Below are 25,785 nucleotides of genomic sequence, written 5' to 3' on the forward strand. Positions count from 1 at the left end.
TTGTCTCTGGTTCAGGAGTGGCTTGATGTTCGGAATGCAGTTGCAGTTGTGGCCCCTGTCCTGGAGACGTCTGTGTGTGGTGGCTCTTAATGCAACAGCCTCAGCCCTTCTCAAGTTTTCTTCACAATTCTCTCAAGGCTGCGATCGGTCCTGTCGCTTGTGCACCTTCAGCACCCTGTGAACAGCCAGTCTTTTCAGCAATGACCTTCTGAGCCTTACCCTGCTTGCAGAGGGTGTGAGTGATTGTCTTCTGGACATCTGTCAAGTTTGCGGTTTTCACAATGATAATGGTTGCGCAAGTTTCATGAGCTATAAGCCACACTGGTTCACATATGTTTTGAAATGTCACTTTATGTGAAATGAATATAAAATATGACTTTACCTTTTTAAATAAAAATAAACTTATTTTCATGATACTCTAGTTTTTTGAGATGCCCTAGTATAATTACTTATTGAGGCTTCTGTGTAATATATATATATATATATATATATATATATATATATATACACACTAAAACCTTAAACATAATAATTGTTTTTAATAAATAGAACTGTTGTAAACAGTACTATATTTGCTGTAGAAGACAGCTAAGGATTTGTTAGAGAAACTAAGAGAATCGAGAGGCCAAGACCCAAAGGTAACATTCACTGCCCTGGTACAGTGGATGCATTTAATTGGTTGAACATATAAAAATAAACCACAACAAAGCAACACACATATTTTTGTACAAATAAAAACCTGAAATAGTTCCATTGACAAAGATCGATCTGAGTGTGTTTCAAATCAGAGAGGTGGATACAAGATTTACACTGGTAACTAAAACACTGCAATTGATCTGCAAATCTTTGTAAAGAATGTACATAGTAATCTATTATCAAAATAAAATCCATGGCGTGACTGTACGGTTCTTTAAAATAGCTGCATAATAATAATAATAATAATAACAATAATAATAATAACGTAACATTTTAAATGCATGACCTGTTGCAGTTGACAAAAAATGGAAACAAATGGTTTTACCAAGACAAAAATTGGAACTATTGCCAAAACTGAGGCATGTTAATGACAAGGTTTCTAAGGGGCTTTCACACTGATAAAATATTTAAAACAAAAAACTCTTAAGAATTATACAAGTATAAAAGGCTACAAACATTAATAAATTACATCACTGACACAGAAAACACTTCACAAGGTGCTAGTAAAATAACTTTTGACTCCCAGTTGGGGTGTTTGAAGTCGAACAAGAGGCTGGTCGTAGAAACTTCACTTATTTCTTGACATTGTTGTTGATGATATTATTATTATTATTATTATTATTATATCTCTGTTTCTTCCTTAAAGTTTCCTCCCCTTTTGTGTAACTGAATCAATACAATACATGTAGCTTTGTGTATGTAAGGCCATATGACATTTTATGCTGTGATGATTCTTTTTGTTCTCCAGGCAACACCGAAAAAAGAAATAAAGAAATAAAAAAATAAAAACAGATGATTAAAAAAACAAAGCATTGCTATTGTGTATCTAAAAAAACAAACAAAAAAAGAAAACAAAAAATAGAAAGAAACGACTATTTCTATATCTTTATATATACTTTTTTAGTTTATAATTTGCAAAAAACTAGTAAAAATGTATAATGAAGTATTAAGGAAAAAGGATACAAAACGTAGTCATTTAAAAAGCTATATACAGGCTACATTCTACATACTGTACTGTGAAGCAATACAAATGCATATTTCAGTCTAGGGTAACGGGTGCTGCCTGCGAGACAAACAGAAGAGAGAAAGTATCCCTACGTAGTGATACACATCAACGTGGATGAGGCTTATCAGAGCTAGAAGGTCCCGTGGAGTTAGTGTTAGTTTTTTTTTTTTTTTTTGCTTTTCGTTTCGGAGAACTTTTCACGACATAAATGAACAAAAATAAGCGCGAGGGGGTGACGTTTACAAACAATACGGTAAAGTGAATTGATAAACGTCAACCATCACCAACTGTGCCTTGACGCTACATGCGCCGATACAGGACGTCCAAACATGAAGTTAAACCAACTTGATACAAGAATCTTGGTTAAAAAACACTTAAAGAGTATTGCTAACAGTTTAGTTTAGTACATTTTGTATGAAGTACTAGTGTGTTGTATTTTAATGTAAGATTGAGAGGAAAATACATCATACATATGTGTGTAGTTGCTGTCACGCAAAAACCTCATACAGTATCTCCAAAATGGCATCTCTCTCTCTCTCTCTCTCTCTATATATATATATATACACACACACATATTTATGTATATATATATATATATATATATATATATATTTATATTTATACATACATACATACATATATATATACATACATATAAAAAATAAAACGAGCATATATCGGTCCCGCTGGCTTGATAAGATTGACCCGCCGCTGACTCTTTGCCACTGCTGGTCCATCCTCGGACCACCTAGATAATTGCCATATATAAGAAGGCTTTTCATCTTCTTTTTATTTTATTTATACTTTTCTTTTAGAAAATAAACTAGGACCACTGAGAGAAAATTAATAATTTACTAAACTAATTTATAAAGGACATGAAAAGTAAAGTAAATTGGACTGTTTGTGGAAAGGAGCGATGGAAATTGTCATTTTGTCTAATACTCTACTTAACCACCAATGGGAAGCCCAGAAAACACTGGGGAAAAATGCCAGTGGTTCACTGTCCTCTTGCTAGCTGGGAGTCCAGATTTCATGATAAATGGACCAATAGAAATGCTTCAGAATGACTTCTATTAAAATCTAAAGATTTTTTATTTCATCACTTGTAAAGTTGCCATTTTGAAGATAAAAGATTTTTGAGTGACAGCTGTATGTCATCAATCTGAAATGTGCTTGTTTTTGCTCATGATATGCACGTAATGATTTGTCACAAAGTGGTGTGATATCAGATTCCATTAAAACGTACATACGTGTCCTATAGTGTAAAAAACCCAAAAATAAACAAATCCTAACAACAAACATGAATAATGAAGGATGCGCTACAGTTCATGGTTCACAGTAGCAAAACATTTAAAACTACTCACAACGCTTTTTTGTGCTTCGTTGATGCTTTTAAGTGCCTTCTGGCTTTCCTCAAACTACCTATGGCATGTACAATTATATTAGGTCAATAAATATCATCAGTGATAGTGCTTAGCAAACAAAAGAAGTAACTCGCTCTGTGGAAGGTAATGCTTACATATAAAAACAAAAGATCTGTTTATCACAAGAAGAGAATCAATAGCAAATGTGGGGTATTAGACTGGTGCAGGACAGTCACTGGGAGAATTTGTGAAGAAGGAAAAAAATAAAAGATCTCCATTAATACTTTTTCAACATTGAAAGACAATGATAAGCCACATCCAAAGAGCAGGAATTCATTCCTGGATTCCAAAACCCACCCCTCAAACCCCTGTCCTAAACCCCACCCCTCAACCAATGCATGCATGCAACTGGACACATGCAAGGGATACTTTCTTTTATCTTGGAATGACTGCTATGTATTTCATAATATCTTAGCAACCCCTGATAAACTGACGGCTGTAGTAAAACGAGACAAATTCTTCTTACAAAATATTAATAGCAGGTATTCTGTACACTTTTTAATATCTGAAAGTTATAAAGTATAAGTAGAGGCAAAAACCTATTTGAGCTATGTTCTTCTTAGAAATCGAAAAAAATTGCGTGATTCCTCTCGCGCTCCCCGTCCAACTTTCAGTTCTTGCTGTTCACGTCCCCAGTTTTGTTTTTTTTGGGGGTTGGGGTAGTGGGGAGGAGGGAGAGGGAGGGATCGGTTTGGCTAGTCCACAAGGGGTCCATAAGAACATCATCAGGAGAGACTTTGTAACCTCCACTCCCCTCCGCAGTCCTTGTTACAGCAGAAGCTTCCCGTTCCGATGGATCTTTAAGATTTTTCCCAGTCTCTGTTTGGCTGTTGCCATGCCTTTCTTTAGCCGCTTGGCTGAAACACAAACAGAACCACCATTAATACCATATGCAACACCCTGAGTCAATGTTATGAGAAACAAGCAAGCATATTTAATTCATATGTATTTAATGTTCATATGATTCGTGTTGGTCTGACAGCTTGTATGACACAGCAGGAAGCTCTGGGGGGCAATATAAAATATTGCTAATTTCGTCTCACTGCATTATAAAGTAATAAACCACTTTTCTCACAAGTGGATCTTGTGGCATAATTCATGGCAGCAGCAACAAATGAGAAAAGGCAGTAGCATAATACTTGATAAACTGTACATAATACATAATAATTGATAAACTGAACCAATATTCAGTTTTGGGGTTGCAAGTTGGCGATAGGGCTTGTAATTCAATGACAAGCTCAAAAGGCAATGATTACCATGTTGCTAAGGATCCTTTTTTTTTTTGGTAAACTTTTTTTTCTTTTTTTAATCAATCAGATTAATATTCATAAGAAGATTTTGAATATAGTCAAGAAAACATTGTGATTAATTTTTAACATCATCAAGCTTAATACAGTGTTTTTACACCACCTCCATAATATCAGCTCCACTTACCATACAGGAACACTCTGTAGTTCTATAATTACAGAATGCAGTCCATCTGTTTCTCTGTTTCTCTTTGTTCTTTAATGTCAGGAACCCACAGGACCACCATACAAGTATACGAGTGGGTCATACACAGGAGTGCTGTTGGAGTCTTTACGCACCTCAGCATCACTGCTGGACTGAGAATAGTCCACCCACCAAAAATATACAGCCACAATGTCCTGATCCATTTGTACCAGCGCAACACACACTAACTCACCACCACCACCATGTCACTGCAGTGCTGAAAATTACCCACCATCCAAATACTACTGCTCTGTGGTGGTCCTGTGGGGTCCTGACCATTGAAGAATAAAGTATGCAGAGAAACAGATGGACTACAGTCTGGAATAATAGAGCTACAAAGTGCTCCTTCATGGGAAGTGGAGCTGATATAATACAACGAGTGTAGAAATAAGGAGGTGGTGAAATCTGGTATTTCATGATGCACGGAATGACTAATTTGAACAGATTCATTGACTCCTAGTTGGTCCCTGTGCCTGCTGATATTCGTTAAAACAGGTTGAAGTTAGCGGACTCACCTTTGGCGTCTGCCGAGTTCCCGCGCTCCACCTTCGCTGGCTGGGCTGAGTTGTTGTTTGGGGATGACGTGGAGGGGCGTTTCTGGTTGAGGAAGACTCCTGGGGCCATGGGCTGACCAACCACAGGTTTGCCTGGTCCAGTGCTGTACTCGTGGTCGGCTGCGTTACTTTCTGAGTCCAGGTTGGGTTCTGATGAACTGTTGTCCTGAGAGTGTTTAAGAGGCTCCTCCACAACCATGGGCTTCTTTTTGGCGCTCTTCTTCTTCTTCTTGGTCTTCTGCTGCTCCTCCTGTAACAGAAACAATGAGTAACTCTGACGCAAAGGCTGAGAGTCCATTTATTTATCATTACTCCAAAAAGAGTAAATATACTATGTGCAGAATTGGGTAGTATTGGGACACCTGTCATTGTTTCTTCTGAAATCAAGAATATTCAAAAAGAGTGTATCCTGCTTTTGTTGGAGTAATTCTCTCTACTGTCTGGGGAAGGCTTTCTACTAGGATACTGGATGATCACCACTTCACCCCTTCTTCAGCTCCCCAACACATCTCAAAAGAAATGGATGGAGAACATCATTCCAGAGAATACAGTTCCACAGCTCTATGTTGAGGAGCATAATACACCTCTAGCCCAGGCCTGGCATTGGGCAGCTTTACCAGCATGTTCTGCTCCACAGAGTTCAGCAGCACTTTTCTAAAGGGACTGCAGAAGCTGTGAGTGCATTTGCTCAAAAAATGATGCAAGCTTATTCAAAACTACTGAAATGGTGAGATTTACTTGGATAAAGAGTTCACAATAAAAAGGCCTACTTTACCAGCCTGCTAAATGCTGAGGCGTATCTCATAATATGGTTCTTTTACCTTGCATCAAAGTTTATATTGTCCCACAGACCCCTAGCTATATGTGAGGGACCCTAAGAATCCTTTTTGAGAACCATGGGTCTTAAAAAAAACTGAATTGATGGATCTTTAGAAAGCCATTTCTGTAAATGTGACGTGTGCACACGAAGAACCTTTTAAAAGCTAATCAAATCTCCTGTGATCTACACCAACTGAATGTTTTTTCTGAGCGTTTTCCAAGCCAAGTATCATTTAGGAACTCTGTTCTTAAGCCTGTGACTTTGTTAGTAACCTTTTGGGAATTTCACCAGATGATTAATGTTACCAATTAGAGCATTGGCAGATAAGCAATAGAGGATCATCAAAACAAATTGTTTCTGGAACTGAGCTGAGTAACGATGGAGGAAGTGATGAACCTGGTGGGACAGTTTAGCGGCGGCAGCGGCGAGCCCCGTCTCTATGGATGCGACCCGCGCTCCTTCACGTGCTGGTCTTTCGTGTCGTGGTACAGATGGTCCCACTCGTGCTGCAAAACATAAACAGAAAATATCTTTTATATCTAACTTGTGTTTACATCTGTAGGACCACGGAGCGTCTGCATTCTCATACCCCGGCTTTACCCCGGCCCTAGTTTAAAGTTTAGAATGGCTAATAAGTAGGAGTGCAAAATTGCAATAATGCATCCTAGCAGGCACAGAACGTCAATTTGTTGTGAGAAAGATATTGGATTATAACATCAGACAGGCTGTGAATTTTAGTTAAAAAAGAAAATTGGGTTAATGTCAAAACCCAGCATTGTACAGACGTTACATTTTGGAAAGAAATCAAAGTCACATATCTGTCAAAAACCAACATTGGTTTGACCTCACACTCCAATGTTACTTAGATGCTGAATTTTGGTTACTTAACACCACGGCTCAAAACATTAACATTAACATTATGAACTTTTGCAGATGTTAGATTTTGGTCACTATACCTTAAAACTAAATGCAGTTTTTTTTTTTTTTTTTTTTACATAAGTATGAAGCTTGTGATGCTTGGAAGATGTTGGGTTTTCCATCCAATGTCACATGCAACTAAACAACGTCTATTAACTTTGGAGACCAGCTGGCATGACTGCTAAATTTAATTCAGCCTAATAAAAAAGAAGCATGATGGTATGAACGTGTGCTCTCTTTTTCCATGTGTGGAGTCAGTGCAGCGTCACGCTGAATTATTAAAAAAAATGCTGAGAAGTACACGTGATTCACTTATTAGTGTTATGAGTTGCTGTGTGACTGAATCATTTACAGTCCCATAACTACGGATGTGAGTCATGTATAATCAGCCAATGATATTCAATTGAAAGGGTGAAATCTACAGACTACTGTCACGTTTGAACTGTATTTCTGTGCTGTATTATCACAAAGATATTCATAGAAACATTGAGAAGCATTGAATTTGATGCGCCAGTGCGTTCGTAGACTCCAGAGGGTTTATAAACAGATCTGCACTGGACTCGGGATCTGAGTTTAGTGTATCTTTACACTATAAAATTCTTAGGCTGTTTTTTTTTTTTTTGTGTGTGTGTGTGTGTGTGTGTGTGTGTGCTATTCTGTGCTCAGGGTGTCACTGTGCCTTGTGACACTGTGCCTTTTACAGCTCTTAAAAAGTATTTAAAAGTTTAAGGGCTGACATTCAGCATGATGTTCTGTTGAGTGGAATGTACATCTTTAGCATGAACTGTTTTTCTGAGCCATGGCTAAATAATGTTAAAACAAGATCATCACTCAAACACTGAGCTTTTTCAGTGGAGCTGTGTTGCTCTTGCAATGCACACACCAAGGAGCAGTTTTCTGCTGCTTATGTCAACAATGGTAATTTCACAGGAATTGGTCTAGGTCTTATGCAGGAAGATTGCTGCACTTACTGTGAATCTGACTGCTTTCACAGTTAATTTCTTCCTATTTAAATATTGCCAAGTTCCCAGGTAAAAGTGCACATGTGTAAAAGGGCTATAATGTCCGTTTTGCATCCAAGCTTTTTTGGCCGGAAATGGCAGAAATTGTATTTATTTATTGTGGAGGAAATGCTGTTTGTATTTAGGTAATTGTGAACCGAACCAGTTAGAGGTGGTTTATATCACATTAACGGTGCATGCTGATGAGTATTTTCTGCTTTCATGTTCTAGCTTATACCTGTCGGACTGTACGGAGTGTCGTCTGAGTTTTTCCTTTTCTTCGATCGCGATTTGAAAATGGGGTTATCCTCTTCCGACTCCAGCGAGGGGTAAACTGGAACAAATGTGGTCCATCAGAACAAGATTTTAAACACAACACAACAGTAAAGAACATTGAAGGCCATATGTTCGTATATCAAATACTCATCCCCACATGCATCTACAGGCCGTAAACTGTAGCACTAGGAATTTTCTGATCGCGCAGAAGCGCAGTGTGGGACAGATGCAGCCCAGCTGTTTCATTCTCTCTCTCTCTCTCTCAGGCTGCACCTAGTGTCTTTGATCTTCAGCACCAGAGAACATGTAATTTCCAACAATTATCATGACCAAAAAAATCCTCTGTTTACAGTAGAGAAAAATGCCTGCCTGATAAAACACTCGACTAGCATGATCTCGATTGCCAATGTGCGTGCTGGTAATGACTAATTAGGGTATCAGATCAAAAAGCATTTAAAACAACAGTTTAAAAGGCTGCCTAATGGATTATTAACATGCTACTAATGGTCTTGCTGTTTTTGGAAGGGGTTCACAAGGAGCGCACAGCTGAAAAAGTAGTTCTCTGGAACTAGACTCAAAGAGAGGATTCTGGAGGTCCTTCCATGCGGAATAAACAAAATGCCTGTCACTTGCCTCAAAATGAGAACCTCTCTGCTCAAATCAAAAGGCAATTACAGTTTTAATTGGACTCAGTTCCCTCTCGTTCTAAAAAAAAAATAATAACAGTTCTTCATTCCAAGTTTAGAGAGTCGTAGCATGATAACATTTCCCCCCAACACACCTGATTCAGCTCCTGGAAGTTTGATAATTAGCTGCTGAGCAGAATTGGAGTACAATTCTTCTCTTCAGCACTGGAGCTACGAAACTACGAAATCTACGAAAAGATCACACTGAGATGACGCAGACTGTTCCTCCCTGCAAATGTGTTTCAGTTCATCAACCGCAATGCCTTCCATGCGCAGTCCTCTTGTCATGCCACAGCATCAGGATAGGTCAAAGTCTTTCTTTAGGCGATTGACTGTGTGTTTTGGGTCACCGTCTTGTTGAAATGTCACTTTAGCTTGAGGTCATGAACTGCTGGAACTTACATTCTCCTAAAAATGTTTTGATTTTGATTGTAAGGCCTCCAGACCCTGATGGAGCAAAGTAGCCCCAAACCATAATTGGTCATAGTCTAGATGGTGCTGTATTCGTTGTTAATGTATCAATAGAAATTCGACTATAAGATTTCGAATCCGGCTTGCATTTACCTTTTCCTGTTTAATTAACAGTTTTGGAAGTGAAAGCGGCTTTACGGTGACTATATATAAACCATGTGAAGTACAAGCTTCCATCTTTACCTACACTAGCCTTTTAGCAAGTGCAAAACCAAAGATGCAAACTTCAGACATCGAGATTGTCTTGGCTGACTGACTAATGTGAAGTAAGGAGGGAAACTGTAAAGATGTTTTTGCCAAGCTGTTTCTTTAACCTGCTCTAAACCTAATCTCACCAATCTCTCCGAAATCTCACCATAATCTGAGTCTTTAAAGCAGGCTTCTAGATGGTCCTGGTCATCGTCGAACATGTCTGCGCTGTCCACGCTGCTGCTTTTCCGTGGCTTCTTAGGCGGCCGCTTGGCTGGCCGCTTGCTGTTGCCTGTGGCTGCGGCGCCCCCCGCAGGCTTCTTGTTGGCCGGGCCGGTGTGCGAGTTGTTCTTGGCCTGGCTGTTGTTCCAGGCCGGCTGCAGGCAGGTGTCTGACGACTGCAGGTTGGCCATGGACAGCATGCCCTGGATGGCCTCCTGTGTGCTGGGGGATGCAGGTGGCTGACTGTAAGTCCATCAATAAGAAATAACACAACACACACACATTACTCCAAGTGTCAGTGAGAATGAGAAGAGGCTTCGAGTTTTAGAGTGAAGGAGAAAAGCAGCCTGCGGGACAGTTACAGCATCATGAGATATGAGGATGGAGTAGTGCTGGGTGATGCACTGACTATACCAATACGACATTAACATACTGCCTATATAAATATACTAATACATCATCTTTTTCGATTACGGCTGTCATGACTATTCATTCAAACAGGGAAAACAGGCTATCCGCAGGGCATTATCGAGTCATTATTCTCCACTCATACTGCTGTTGTTCGTCACTTAGAAAGAAGCTACCCACACCATGTTTATAGCTACAGACTGTGAGTACATGAAATAATAATTGCCATGTAATACGTGTATATGAAGTAAAATACAGCTAACAGGCAAACAGGCTAATCATTTTCAGTATATTCAGTTAGCCTAAACTGAAGGATTCACTGCAGAAATGCGACATACAACGTATAGAATGCCCTTTGACCTTGTATAAGTTTGAAATGCTTCCAATGTCTACTGTTAAGTAGAGCTGGCAGTAGTAAGTAATATTAAACCCTGTGTGGTGAATACACAGCATGCAAGTGCTAGCAGGAATTAGAGTAATCATAGTGGTCAACAGGTTCATTACCACAGGAAGATTTAGTAAGCAAATACTGCTGTGTATTTATAATGGCACGTTTATGTAAAAAGTAGCATTAAATACTACTACAAATGTTTCTAACTTTGGCATTACATTTATTTAAAGACATTTGATACATGCAGAAATACAGTATATATTTAATATCTTTGGCAAGAGCTGGACGAGGTCTCATGTACGGGGTCTTATCATTCCTTATAAATCAAGTTCTCAGTGTAATTTAGAAGCAGAATGCTGGCTTTATTGTTGGATGCATATATAGATATATTGAAAATGTTTTTTACCCTAAACTTCATGTTATAAACATATATATATATTTATATATATACACACACACACACACACTGTATATATAAATATATATATATATATATATATATATATATATATATATATATATATATATATATATATATATAATCTGTGTGGGTGTGTGGGTGTGTATGTGTATGTGTATGTGTATGTGTATATATTTTCGTTTTTTTTTTTTCAGTAAAATATATCCTCAGTATACTATATAAATATACACATAGTTTGGTACTGCTTAGTTAAGCATTTTTTAAATTGATTGAATTTAACCAAAAATGAATCCACCAAATCAAAATATTTGGTAGATTACTAAACTCGATTTTATATATACAATACTGACAGCTCTAATTTCTATATATCAACTATACTGACACATCATCAGTACCAGTGTTCCTATTTCCTAGTCCTTTAATTCCACTGCCCTGCACATTTCTTCTTGGTCCCAACACACATGACCCATCCAGAACAAAACCCAGTATAACATGCAGGGCAGTGACACTCCACTTCCGGGGTTGAGAAGGCCTTCTCTATGCCAAATAATCATCAAAACGGATATATACTGTCTATACCAGCATAATCACCTATGTTCCTACATGGAATATCATTTATATTGATTTATTATTTATACCAGTATTCTGTGTTTATTTACATTGTGTCTAACCCAATATATACTCTATATCAATATATCATCTATATGACATATTGTCTATATGGACAGATCATGTATCCTAATTTGTTATCAACAGCAATGCAAAAATCACATTTCGGACCACATTTTGCTCTTTTTGGGTTAAAGCAAAAATGAGGCCCTGAAGACAGGTCAGGGATCCAATGGTTAAAATTAATGTATAACCTATTCCTGTATATATGTGTAAACACAACCATTCTAATTTAGAGTTATACTTATATCTAACATCACAACAACATCTGTTCTAACAAACTGCAACGTGCCAGGGCTATAGTAATACTGAGCTCAGTGTGGTTTCTGTCATGAAAAGAGCCCACATTGTTACTGCATGGAATACTACTGCTAATATTGCTGCAAAAATAAAAGCCTTTAAAACATGGTAAAGGCAGAGGAGAATGGGAAAACGAGCTAGGAATGATGGGATGGGTCAAATAGTTGACAGACGAGTCCAGAAATAGCCAGCCAAAAATGCACAAACACTTGAAGCCAAGGGTGTGTCTGCTCGACAGGCATGAAAGCAAAAATATGCCACAGTTTGGATTTGAGACAGACTGCATAATGAAAAGGCAAAAGCAAAATCCTGACATTTCAAATCTGGATTCACTACAGGCTTGGAACCGTGTTGGCAGCCTCAGAAACATACCTGCTCATTTAACTTAACGACATGACAAATAATCAACCTACTATGACACACTATCTCAACTGGCCGCATATATTTCATGTCCAGAGGTATCCAGACACCTATTATAATTTAAGGTCTTTGATGCAACCATTGCTAACATAGGTATTTAGTTGTGCACAGCTTTTATCTCCATAAAAAAAAGCACTGACCATAGAACCAGATCCTCATGAGCAAACACTTATCAGCCTAGAGTCACCATGCTCAATGCCAGGACGTCCAGTAAAAAGGTATAAAGCCCTCCAGCTCTGCGATGGAGCTCTATCCAATACCCAGAGGAGTAGAGGCTGTTGCTCTGCCAATGAATAATACCCTTTATTCTAGAATTAACCATGGATGAAGAGGTGTCTACAACCTCTTACAACCTCATCTGTATTAAGTATAATCTTTCCTGATAAATATTTATTGTTCTCAGTGTCATTCTTGAAAACACTAAAAGAAGCAGAACGCTGCCTTTATTGTTGGATGCACTTTAGGTGCAGGTGTAGATTGTGAGCGGTAGTGCACACTTTAAGGACAAAAGTCACACTGCTATGAAAACTCATTGTTTTTATCAACAAAAAAAAAAAGGTGACTGAAGTATAATAAAAACTGGTTACGGGGTGTTTTATTTGTATACATTAGGTTTAGGATTAGGGATTGTTGTAGGTTTCAGGGTGTAATCTAATACCTTCACATTTAGTCGCATTTTGTAGGTATTTAGTCAAATGTAAACCAAAAGCAAGTAGAGTATTTACAATTAGGGAAGTGGGTCAAAATATAGTCCCACCACATTTTCCCAAACCAGACATGACTTCTATTATTCAGTAATCACATATAAAACATTGCAAATTCTTCAGTAATAGCAGTTAGAAATGCGAGAACGATTTGATGAAGAGCAGCAGATGTTAAATAAAAATCACTTTACTGAGTACGGGAGAGTATCTGAACAGTAGTTTTTAAGAATCAGTCACTGCTGATGTATTTTACATGTGATAAATATGGTGTATCGCGAAAAAAGTCTTTAAATATCATATAGTATTTTTACCAAATCGCCCAGCCCTAGTTCATGTTTATCTTCTGCAGAGAGTCCTATTCTTTTGGCAATACTTCTCTACAGGGACTATTTACATTATTAACTATACATTTGGACGTATAGTTTATCTTTGAAAAAATAAATCATTCATACTCAGTATTAAAGTACTGATTGGCCATCCTAATCTATAACACATCTGTATTAAAGGACAAGAGCACATTACAAGGCAGAACTTCTTGGCTCAGCATTAAATGGTTAATCACAGTGCAGCACAGACGAACACCGTGGCAGAAGAAATAGAGATTTACCCTGTCCAGATTACCACCTATTAAGTCATTAACCAGTGAGCTGGAACAATGAGGAAAGTGCTTGTTTAATGTGGTTATAATTGACTGGAGTCATTTCCTCCCCACGGTCTGCAGTCATATGTCAGGCTTAAACGCATGAAAAAATAATTTGAGAAATTAACATATTTGAACCCTGTTTTCTTTCTCCTGCCCCCCCTCCTACCTTTGCGCTAATTTGCAGATTTCAGCAGAGTGGAAATAGACCATCAAAAACGGCACAAAGCAGCAAACAGTGGAATGAAGAGGAATGGCCCCAAGGGTTGACTGCATGTTGATAAATTAATAGTAGAGGAGTATTAAATAAATAGTGTGGCCATAGCTATACTGCTGACAAAGTGGTACCTATTAATTTAGTCGTTAGTAGACTCCCTGTATATGTTTAGAGTGTGTGCTGGATATGACATTAAGACATAATGTTGTTTCCAGTCGTACTAGGCCAGGTACACGCCGCATGGCCTACTTCCGAAGGCCGATTTACTCGAACAGATCTAATCTGCAGGATGGTAAAGGGCTGTGCACTGATACGAACCTGGCGATATTATAAATATCACGATACACGATTCGATTCAATATATTAAATATATATATATTTTCTATACTGCCATTTTTTTTTGGGGGGGGGGGGGGATTATTGCCTGTAAATAAAAAAAAGACTGTTTATTAAAAATCAATATTGTGTTTTTAAGAATCAATACAGTATATCTACACAATATCACTATACTATATATCAGTACTCTCATACACTCCTATTATGGTAGGTCGCAGATGTGAGGTGGAATTACCTTCAGTAATGTCAATTTTTTTCAGCAGTCAATTCAGCATTATTCCTTGTTCTCTTCACATGACTTTAACTAACTACAGCCCACACCTAAACATTGTTCCCACAGGAATAAATATATCTAAATACTTAATATAATATATATTATATTTTTTATTATACATTATTATACATATTTATTGCTAAAACAAAAACTAAAAAACTAAAAGCTGAAATTGTGATGTTCTACATCCAAAAGTTCACATGAATGAATTTAGCTACTCATTGATGCACTCATTGATATTAAAAGGTGTTTAAATACATTTAAATATGAACATGCATGCAAAGGCATTGCCAATAGTACCGGAACGGGATTCTCTGGAGGAGCTGCACACATAGTCACCATGGCCAATGCCAAGTGTTGCTTAGAGGGGTACAAAGCTCCCAGCATTAAGCTCTCTGGATTAAGTTCTCTGGAGTAATCTATCTTCTTCCGATACCTTTGAGAGGAGTCAGACCCACAACAAGTCACCCAACTAAAGTATCTGACCATCCTAACGCTCTTATGGCTGAATGCAATCTAGTGGAAAGCCTTTCCAGATGAGGAAAGACGGTTAAAGGATAGACAAACAAACAAACAAGAAAAAAGCTCTTGTTTTGAAAGGAACACTGGATAAACAGATGTCCACAATCTTTTGGCCACACAGTCAAGTAAAAAAACTAAGTACTAAGTCCTGTGTTTATAGCACTGTAAAATAGAACACGACATCCAAAAACTAAACAGTAATCTAGCGGGAGTGCTGATGTATCTGGACAGTGTTTAGCATTACGGATAAAACCTGCAGTTTAAATTTGTATCCGCGCTCTCTCTCTCTCTCTCTCTCTCTCTCTACTCCTCCAATCTTCATGATTATGTATCATTTTGTTAATTATAGCAGTTTTTCAATCAGATTAAAATTCACTTAGACTAAACAGGGGAGTTTGACAAGCAGAAGTCTGACACGAGGCAGAGGCAGACACTGCATGCTTGGGCTTTTTCATTAAAAGTATGGGAAACACCTGCTTTTAGCACATGTCCATGGAGCTGTGATAAACAGTATGTACCTTTTATATAGTGTTTGAGTGATTCTTCAGTTAGGGGAACTTTTATATGCCTGGGTTTGAATTCATCTTCGAAATATTTTATTCCAAAGTAAATAGCCTGGGTATTATGTTAATTATTGCACTACTAAATGAGCTGGAAGCTTTACTGCCCCAAGATTTAAACAATGTAAAAAGACACAATGTTTATTATTATTTATGTTTATATCTATCTTACATCTGCATTGTTTTACTATATCCAGTATTACTGTCCCCAACAGTATAGTCATTACCATAATAGCCTCTGATTACTGTTTATGTCGTAACCATGTAAACAAAGACTGACAGGGGAGCACATGTCAGCCATGTGAAAAGAGTGACTGACTAAATTTAACCATGTAACCATGTAAACATTTAACCTCCTGATCCTGGAGTAGATTCATTTAACACTGAACATTGATATTTCCCAAGAACAAAATGTTGCCAATATTTATACGTATCAACAGTGCGTCTTATCCCAGCTGTTGAATAGTGCTGGGAAATCCATGAACTAGAGTCTTTTTTTCCTGAAAAAGTGAAATTACACATGTGACAGTACTGACGCCTGGTGAGGTCAATGCCAAGTTTTAAGTTTCACTATCAGTCTCTTTTAAACTGGTTACAAATGAATGGGGAAATTCATTTTCCTAAAAGAAATAGTAATAATATTATAGTGAAAAAAAAAGTAACACCCAGGCATGGGTGCGCAGTCGTCTCTTCTATTTTCTTTTTCTGAGCATCACACGCAGCACTTCGCAGTCATGACTGACCGTTTCCTGACCCTCCTCCCTGTAGACCTACGAACTCTGGTTTGCATCAAATGTGTAGTGTTGCCACTCTCCTGATCAAGTCGAGGAACAAATGCATGGTTCCTAGTCCTAGTCTGATATAGTGAACTTCATATAGCTTGGCTTAGAGAGCTCTAGAGAGCACAGGAAAAACGTAAACACAGTTTTTGGATAGGGAATTTGGAATGACCTGGATTTCTACACTCTGCCACTTGGCAAACAAATAAAACACTTCAATATAAGCTCAGTCTTGGCCATCAAACTCTAATAACAGATATTTTGGACACACACAAGCATAAAAGGAATGATTTTCATAGCATGGAGCTTTTACCCAAGATATGCCAACAGAGAGCAATGCAAGCAACAACTCAGACACACTATGTGGCCAATTTACAAAATGTGGATTGTTAAATGAGCCAAAACAGACCTATGCTGCAGACTACGACTGCATGATTAATCCTATTTTACCGTTATCATGATATGAGTTTCCACAATGAACAATGAATCGGGCTGCAATGACAGAGCGGATTAAGCTACATTACACACGCAGCGAGCGACTCGATTACACTGGCGGGGATTAGCTTGGCACTGTGCCTAATATTGCAGCAATGATGTTCTCCTGTGTGGAATGACGGTTTCCACTGTGCTATTCCTAACTACTAACCTATCCTATCCTTAACTGCTAACCTATTCTTTCCTTAACTGCTAACCTATCCTATCCTTAACTGCTAACCTGTTAACATGCGTCACACATGATGATGCTGTGTGTAAAATAAGTGGCAATGATACTGGAGATAGACAGCAGAACTGGGGACCTGGCGCTTTCCTATGAGCATATTGGCTGCCCAGGAATGCTGCATGGCTTAGCCTGTATTGGAGGAAAAGTCCTTAACCTCCTAGTGTCTGGAGCATTTCTAGGGGGCTACAAAGGGATGGGTTACATACAGCCAATTCTCTGTGCATGTTCAAATTCTAGTGTATGTACCCATCTATCCAACTACCTTTTTGGAAAAGATGGTATATAATAATAAAGACAATATAGGCTGTCAGGACTTTTAGTCATTTTTGAAAATGAATATCGCCACCAGGCTAAAAGTCTACCCCTGCACCTATCTCAAACCAAAGGTCACAAGGAGTTTTCTAAGATTACTTCTCGAGTGTTGATGCAGATGGACAGCGGCAGCTGTAGCATGTTGTGTGATGAGTATACCTGTTGTTGCTGTAGTCGATGCCGCCCACTTGCTTGCTGGCTTGGAGGAGGTCCAGGATCCCCGCAGCGCTGCCGGCCTTCTTCTTGGACACCTTGGAGTTGCGACCTTTGACCTCCGTCTTGGCCTCTGTGTCTATGTGGAGTGATTCTTCATCTGAGGAGTCCGCATTCTGAACCAAAAGAGAGAGTGCACTGTGAGGATTTACAATTATTGAGGATTCAAACCTCAAATGGAAGACATGAAATTGAAGCTATATTGTAAATATACAACATTAAAAATAATCAGAACAATAATTAGGGCTGTAAACACAGACACAAAAAACCCACACACCATCATATACATAAGTAAAATAAAAGTTACATGCAGTCAGAACAGAAAGACCAACAGAGTACAACACTGCTATCTAGTGGTCTACGTTTAAACGCAATAATAAATGAACCACTGCTTGCCACCAATCTCTACTTGTAAACTATTCAATAAAAATGGATTCTGCATTCATTAATTCATCATCAGAATAGGCTTTTAATAGTCTTATGATTGGACAAAAGTATTGGGACACCTGCTCATTTATTGTTTCTTCTGAATTCAAAAGTATTGGAAGAGTTCATCCTTCAAAACTTTGTTACACCAGGACCACCCATAAACAGGTTATGGGTTACACCCTGGAGAAGAAAACACTGAAGTGGCAGTGTGGTGTTGGTTATGAACAGTGTAACAAAGACTAATATGTATTTTCTGTGTGTTTATAAGTATGGCTTCTTTTACAACAGGTAAAGGCACTCTTTGACCACTTGTGACCCTTCACTGTGTGTGCCTTTGTGTGTGTTGTGGTTAACTTCCTCACTGTCAGCTGCTCCTCACCACAACTATTTCCTTCATCAGTCCTGTGGTGGTGCTTGGCTCGGCCCTGTGGCTTTCTCTCTTTGATTGGCTCTGCGTGTTGCTTTAAGTCAGAACATTAAATGGAATTACACCGGCCCAGTGCTGGGACACATGTGATCTCCATTGGCCAGAGTATTTTTTTTTTAACGCACCCAGAAGGAATCGATTACTTAAGGAAATAGTGGATCGTGATTAAGTCTCAATTCCTTAGAATTTATTATCAATTAGCATCTTCAAGCTCGTATCAGTCGTTGTTGTAGGCCTTTAATGGTCTTATGATTGGACAAATGTATTGGGACACCTGCTCATTCATTGTTTCATCATAAATCAAAGATATTAGAAGAGTTCATCCTGATTTTGTTGGAGTAACTGTGTTTACTGGAGAGGAGCATTGTTGTGCTGTGTGGTGAAGATGATCACCATCCCAACTCATCCTGAAATAAGTCAGGATGAATCCAGAGAACACAGTTCCACTGCTCCACAGCTCAATGCTGGGGGGCTTTATACCCCTCTAGTTTGTGACTAGTATTAGGTATGGTGCCAGCAGGTTCATGTTTATCTGCTCAAAAAGTGTCCTACTCTATTGGCAGTGCTAGACAAGCTGTCAGCAATAGGTGCACCTTAAAGTAGCCGAATGTATTAATTACAAGGTGTGTGTGAAGGATTTTCATGCTTACCTTAATAACTGCAGGTTGTGTTTTTGGCTTTTTTGTTGGCTGGATGGGCTCTCTGATGTTTGATAAAACTGGAGAGAACAATATACACTTTCAATTTTCATTCACAAAATATGTTTAAAAGATGTTTATTATGATCAATAATAATAATAATAATAATACAACAATAAAAAACATTCTGATGAAAACTGAATGAATAAATGAGAACAGATGCAGGTAAACATGAATAGGGTAAACAAAAAAACAGTAACAAGAATTTCTAATTTTCAATAAAGTAGTTGAGATCTTGTGAGCTAGTTTGAAGAACACAGCTTGGTTTCTCCTGGATGTGTTCACTTTCATCACCAGCTCACCTGATTTAACATCATTAGGCACTGATTAACCAAACTCAGTGTTGGATGAACTATAAATAACACTAAATATTTAATGTTAACGTTATTTGTATGTATTTTAATATTAGTGTTTTCCATGCAATTAAACACTTCATGTCCAGATAATTACCTTTTTAATTCTGACTCCATATATATATATATATATATATATATATATATCTCCATATATAGTGCCTTTCTTTTGTGAGTTTTTATAACAATAATTCAGCAGGAAGGGGTTAAGTGTGAACACAAGTTGGAGTGGAAATTCAGCTTCAATTGCACAACAGTGTACCTGGACGAAATCCAGCACAATTACAAAGAAAATACCGGGGGGGCTCTTTTGTAAGCACAAGCTGATGCATTACTAGGAAAGCGTAATGTATCATGTATTCTGTTGTTTTCAGTTTCTGAGGGTAGAAAAATGCACTTTGCAAGGAAGACTCTAGCAGTGAATTATCTATTATTATCTGTCACAGAAAAATAAAGGACATGGACATTGGAATTAGTAAAATTTGACATGGTACGATCAGTGGGCTCTTGTTGCAATACATCTTTAAAACGGGTAATTATGCCAGTCCTAAAGCTTAGAGCTGTTATTTGAGCACAGTTCCTGCATGTTACTGGTGGAGGAAGGAATGATACGGATATGGTTAAAATTGTGCCGGTATCATATATGACAACACAAGTAGCAAGCTTTTCCACCAATCAGATTGTGTGACTGTGGGAACTGGTGAATAGCATTACTCACAGGAAAAGTCCCTCTTGACTGGAGTCTTTTTCCTCCTGATGGGAAACTCGTCAATTTTCAGCTCCCCCTCGTCCGAAACGTACTCGTACTCGTCTCGTACTGGCTTGGGTTTGTCCTCTTTGACGTTTTGTAAGGAGCCAAACACACTGGAGTTGGTTTGAGTCTTCAGCGTCTTTGCCCTGAGAAAAGAGCCAGCCGTTACAGCCACGATGGATCAGGCAATCCAAAACAATCACAGAGAATTCTAAAAAAGTAAAACAAGAGTCTGTGTCAACATCTGCCAGATGATTCCGTGCCTCAAACATGGATGTGTATCTTAATGTCAGGTTTCTGATAAATGTTGAATTTATTATGTCTATTTTCACCCAATTTAGGGTTTATTCAATCATATTTCAGCACCAGTCTGGGAATGTGAAGGTTACACGCCTTTCTTAGCTCTCTTGGAAGAACATGCTAAAGCACCTAAGAATACTCTGTAGCCAGAAAGACATCTGACCACTCTTCTGTTCCTGAAGAATCAAGGCCATGGAAAGTCCATGGCACCGCAACAAACTGAACGACCTGAAGGAAAAAACTAAAGTGCAGTGTACAACATCATAGAGACACGTGGATTAGATGTCAAGCCTTTATACAGAAGCGTTGTCACTACACAATAATTCTGATCTTAGTTCTGATACCAAATGTACCACAAATGAACCATGTTCGAAATCAGAATAAAATTAGGATACCCAAAGTTAACTGGACCAAATTAGTGTTGGCACATTTAAAAGGACCATATCTGTATCCATATCCAGGTCTGTGGATGGTGGAGCGAATGGATGCCATTGTTTTAGGGTGCTCGTGTCTGTGTTACCTTCTGGCTCTCTCCGTTTTGTTAGGTTATAGTCATAGCTGCCAGAGTTCGTTAGCCATACTGAGGTTCACATTCTGTGTACTCCATAAATCTAAACAGAACTATTTCCAAATACCCTTTTCTTTTTAAGACTGGCCACTTGTCTGGCCCGTCACTGTCGGAAGATTAATCTCAGACCAGATGCTCCACCCTTCATTACCGACTACATTGAAATTTACATCGACACCTTACAGATTTCCATTAAACTGCTTTGCAACAACATCAGTTGTAAAAAGCACTATTTATTTATTGTGATCTATTTCTGTCCCATTTCCATAACATTTTTAGAACTTAATCTCCATATACTGGCTGTATTGAGTGGGTACTGATTTGTTATTTAATATGATATGGGCCCTTAAAAAAATAACAAAGTACTACACATTGGAGTATTGAATAATTTACCTAGTAGTAGTAATGAAGTTTCTTGTCAAACTATTTATTTTTGCATTTATAAATATTGTTTTTTTTTGGTCGGTGTAGCACTCCTGTTTTCCTGAGGAATGTTATATTTTGTAAAACAAAATGAATTGTACTTATGAAACAATAAAAAAAACATTCAAAATTACAATAGAAGCTAATGGCAGATGATTCATCACATAACCACTGGCTTGTAATATATGTTTGTAGTCAGTTAACAGGTTTTTAGATCTTGACCTTTAAATTCCAGAAGATTAAACCCTCAGTTTATTATTCAGTTATTACAAAATGACTGTGTAATGTTTGCAGTTCCAGGACTTTAAGGGCTTAATGAATCTATAAATCCATTAACTGTGTATTTATGTTTGCAGTCATATACATACCCCAGTAATTTTTTGTTTGACATTGAAAATGAAAATTTATTGTCTTTATGTCCCAGTGGCGTCTTTTCAAATTTGTGCTCCTCTTCCATTTTCAGTAACGAGTCTGGTTTGCTATTCTGCAAGAGAAAAACAACACACACTGAAAACGGAATACACAGTAAGAAACTATCCACTGGTAAATGTAGGAGACATGCACAATGCTTAATTTGGTCAGAACAGTTGGGCAATATGATGAGACCATTATCATGATGAATGATATTTTATTAGAGAGTAATTTTCTGGGTTCATCAGTACTTCTAAAACACTGAACAGCTTCATATACAGTAAACACACACACACTAATTTAAACCCATTGCAGAGAGCACCAGTGTATAGTTACTGCAGAAACTGCATAGTAATAATAAGTGGCTGATTGGATGTTATTATCTACCCTCTTGGTCCTTCTTAAATGGTATTTTTGAAGGGTTTTAATGGCCTGTTGGTTTTTATTATACTGTTGTGCTGCAAAATATTGTACATTTCACAAACAAAAACAAAATGTTCTATTTCTTGTGATAAATCAGAGTTGCTGCAGTGAAAAAAGATTGAAGTGAAACGAACAAAGTATAGAACTTATTTACAGCTTTATTTACTAGCAGTCTTTATTTCAGATTTCTGGGGTCATAAACTACAGTCACATAATGATGAATAATGAACTGCAACATCTCAGCTATACCTTTTTTAGATTAGATTTACTGATCTATAAATATAAAAATCAAATATTGACATTTTTACAATAAACTGCATGTTTTACAATATTTTGAATTTCAGTGATTTGGGAGGTAAAATATACCAGTAAAGGCATATTTAATAAGCTATACAAATATGATACTAGATGTACTACGAAGGGCTGTTTTGCACAGAGGTGCCCAAATGTGATCCTGAAGATCTACCACCTTGGAGAGTTCCACCTGGCTGTAATTTTAGATGTCTCTGAAGACCTTAATTACCCTGGATCAGGTGTTGTACATTAGAGCTGGAGCTAAACTCTGTGGGGTGGTAGTACCATGACTGGGCTCCCTTTGGTTTAGTGTAGGACCCTAAATCTACTACCGGAAGGTTGCATGCATCTTTATTTATTTATTGTGTGTGTGTGTGTGTGTGTGTGTGTGAGAGAGTGTTCTGGTCTACTGAGTAATATACAGTTCATTAATAATAATCTGTTCACAGAATGGCTATTTACTCAGCAGTTTATGCAGCTAACGTATGCCGGTACTTGTTGTTGTTGTTGTTTGCAGGCTCTCTATGATTGTTCTGAATATGGGCTTGTAAATAAATGTTTTTCTACACCAGTTGTTTACTGTTCTGGCAGTACTGACAACTATGCTAATGTACTCAGAAAAACGCATCGTGACCCAATTTATCAGGAAAACGGTATCACTTATTCGATAGCAATCAAAAGACGCGTGGGCTGATGACCTTGGTGCACACTTTAGCCAAAATGCTCCCTCCATCTGCAAGCGCTTGGGGAGTTGCTTGGACCAGGCCGCTTGGAGCGACTACAAACGCAACAAGGCCGCTTGGCATTGACTTTTCCACGAAACCAAAGCCCGCTAATGTCTTCCGTTCACCAGAATTAGGCTTTTCTACAAAAGCCGGCCTGCTTCGTCCAACAATAACGACGCAACATGCTTATTTTTGCGGCAGAAATTGAGGCATATGTAAATACTTAGCGAGCGTGCCGGGGATATGACATAGCGTAAGAGAGCATTAGGTAAACTCTGAGCCTGGGTGAAGGGCTCTCTGCTCCATTTTCCTTTGATGAGCTCCGAACAGAAAGAATGACTGAGCCGCAGAGTTATTTCTGCTGATTGCTTTGATCTGAGACGTGTAAATCACTTTTGGACGATCCTCGAAATCCCGCCCACCCGCCCCCCGACTCCGCTGCAACTTCTCAGGTTGTCAAGGGGTTTAATATCATTTGCATGAGCTTCCAAAAGCTGGCTCTGGACTGCGTTCTACATTAAAGGATGATCACCATGTTGGCTTTGTGGGGAACACCAGGATCAGTCGCGCTCTCTCAGCAGACTTACCTTGTATTTCCACTTTGCTTCTGTTTTGTTTTTGCTGTGTTCTCGGATCTCAAACTTCTCCACGTCATTCTGTTTATTCGTCTCTTTCTCCATGAGGCTCATCATGGTCTTTGGAGCCTGTAAAATTGGAGAGTTTGAGAAATCAGCAGTTCCCTGGCTTCCGTGCTCATAAGGTCAAAATACTGCACAGTTGAGGTCATTATGCAAAAAAAAAGAAAAGAAAGTAGGGTCCGATCCTGTCCGAACCGTGAGGTCCATAACGTGATGTGAACCAAACTGTGACTTTTGTGTACCATTGCACCCCCTATTTTAATGGCTCAGGTACTGGCTGTATTAAGTCTGATGCACTTCTGATCCTTAACCGTAACCGGTCCAAAAAACGGACAAAACCTGCAGCCGTAAGGTACACTCTTAGAAAATGAAGGTGCTACAAAGGGTTGTTTGATTGATGCCAAAGAGCAGAGGTCACCAAATCTGGACCATAAATCCAGTTTCCAGTCCTGGACTGTCCAGTCCTGGCTAGCCGCCTGTTCCGTAGAAATTAGCATATATAATTTATACACATGCAGCTCTTACGCTTTAAGCAATCCGCATTGGTTAAACACAAAACTGTCATGGGACTACTGGTGTGTGGGAGAAATCTGAATGAATGGCATATTCATAACACTAACATTACATTCCCCATGGCTGTATCCACTCACCTTTGCTTTCTTGGGCTGGTCCATCTTGGACAGGATGTCCTTCGCATGGGACTCCAGAGCTGCCAGGCTGGAGGGCTTTTTCTCAGGTAATCCCCCTTCTTTCACCTTCTTCCCTTTCTTCTTCCCACCTTCCTTTACTTTGGGCACTTTCGGGGGCTTGGGTGCCTTGGGCATTTTGGGTGGCTTTGGTGGTTTGGGCGGTTTTGGAGCTTTCTTTCTGGCCGATTTGTCTCGTGGTGGAGTGGACATTAGCGTGGGCGACACAGGCTCTTCCGGCTCTGGGGGGGCTGAGGGGGGCTCCTCTGCTGGGGGCTTAGAGTTGCTAGGCTCACTTTTTATGGCTTTAGTTGCATTCTGGTGGACAAGAAACACCATCCTTTAGGCAGAAAATCTATTTTGCCTGGTTTTCCTATCTGCTTCTTTACTCTAGCACTGGACATACTGGGCTAATTTAGCTAACAAGTAAACCAACTAAACATTCCTTGTGTTTGTGGACACCAGATTAATCAACCTAATTTGCTGAAATCAAGAGTATTAGTAGAGGGTTTGCCCTAACCCCCTTTGCTGCTGAAACAGCCTCTACTCATTTAGGAAGGCTGGACACTAGATATTGGAAAATTGCTGTGTGGGTTCGATTGCATTCAGTGCGAAGAATATTAGTGCGGTCAGGTTCTTAGTTGGGTGATCACTGCTGGATCACAAACCAACAATCAATCCCTCTAGAGAATGCAGTTCCACTGTTTCATAGCCCAATACTGGGGGCCTTTATACCACCTAGTCACGGATTGGCAATGGGCATGATGACTCTAAGGTCATGTGTGAATCTGTGGAGATTATAAAAGCCATCTGTGTCACCGGTTTCTTACAATTCACCAGTTAGTAGCATTGTTCTGATGCTCCCTGCTCCTGTGTTAAATGCAAAATCTCACCTCAGCAATCCGAATCTCTTTGGCAAGGTCTTTAATGAGCTGCGTTGGCTTCATATTCTCAGGAAGCTCATCTTCATGCTCTAAAAGGGCCTTAAGAGAGAGGAAAAGTTGATTAACGGACCAAT

At 38.7% G+C, this 25,785-nt stretch overlaps 1 protein-coding gene across 2 annotated transcripts in view; it reads right to left on the minus strand.

The window, feature by feature from the left end:
* Positions 1 to 639: 639 nt before the first annotated feature.
* phf2 (PHD finger protein 2) overlaps positions 640 to 25,785 on the minus strand; it is a 60,993-nt gene continuing 35,847 nt past the window's right edge. Inside the window, exons 11-22 of one of the 2 annotated variants that reach the window (XM_072666553.1) lie at positions 25,661 to 25,750; positions 24,732 to 25,085; positions 24,031 to 24,147; positions 21,959 to 22,074; positions 20,267 to 20,445; positions 19,148 to 19,215; positions 17,588 to 17,757; positions 9,699 to 9,976; positions 8,149 to 8,244; positions 6,388 to 6,497; positions 5,133 to 5,421; positions 640 to 3,983 (exon numbers count right to left, since the gene is read on the minus strand). In XM_072666553.1, coding sequence (XP_072522654.1) covers positions 3,895 to 3,983; positions 5,133 to 5,421; positions 6,388 to 6,497; positions 8,149 to 8,244; positions 9,699 to 9,976; positions 17,588 to 17,757; positions 19,148 to 19,215; positions 20,267 to 20,445; positions 21,959 to 22,074; positions 24,031 to 24,147; positions 24,732 to 25,085; positions 25,661 to 25,750 — 1,956 coding nt within the window. In that variant the 3' untranslated portion in view covers positions 640 to 3,894. Of the gene's footprint in view, positions 3,984 to 5,132; positions 5,422 to 6,387; positions 6,498 to 8,148; positions 8,245 to 9,698; positions 9,998 to 17,587; positions 17,758 to 19,147; positions 19,216 to 20,266; positions 20,446 to 21,958; positions 22,075 to 24,030; positions 24,148 to 24,731; positions 25,086 to 25,660; positions 25,751 to 25,785 lie in introns of both variants that reach the window. The other variant, XM_072666552.1, reaches the window with a different exon arrangement.

The sequence above is a fragment of the Salminus brasiliensis genome, chromosome 21 (genome assembly GCF_030463535.1).
Source record: "Salminus brasiliensis chromosome 21, fSalBra1.hap2, whole genome shotgun sequence".
NCBI lineage: Eukaryota > Metazoa > Chordata > Actinopteri > Characiformes > Bryconidae > Salminus > Salminus brasiliensis.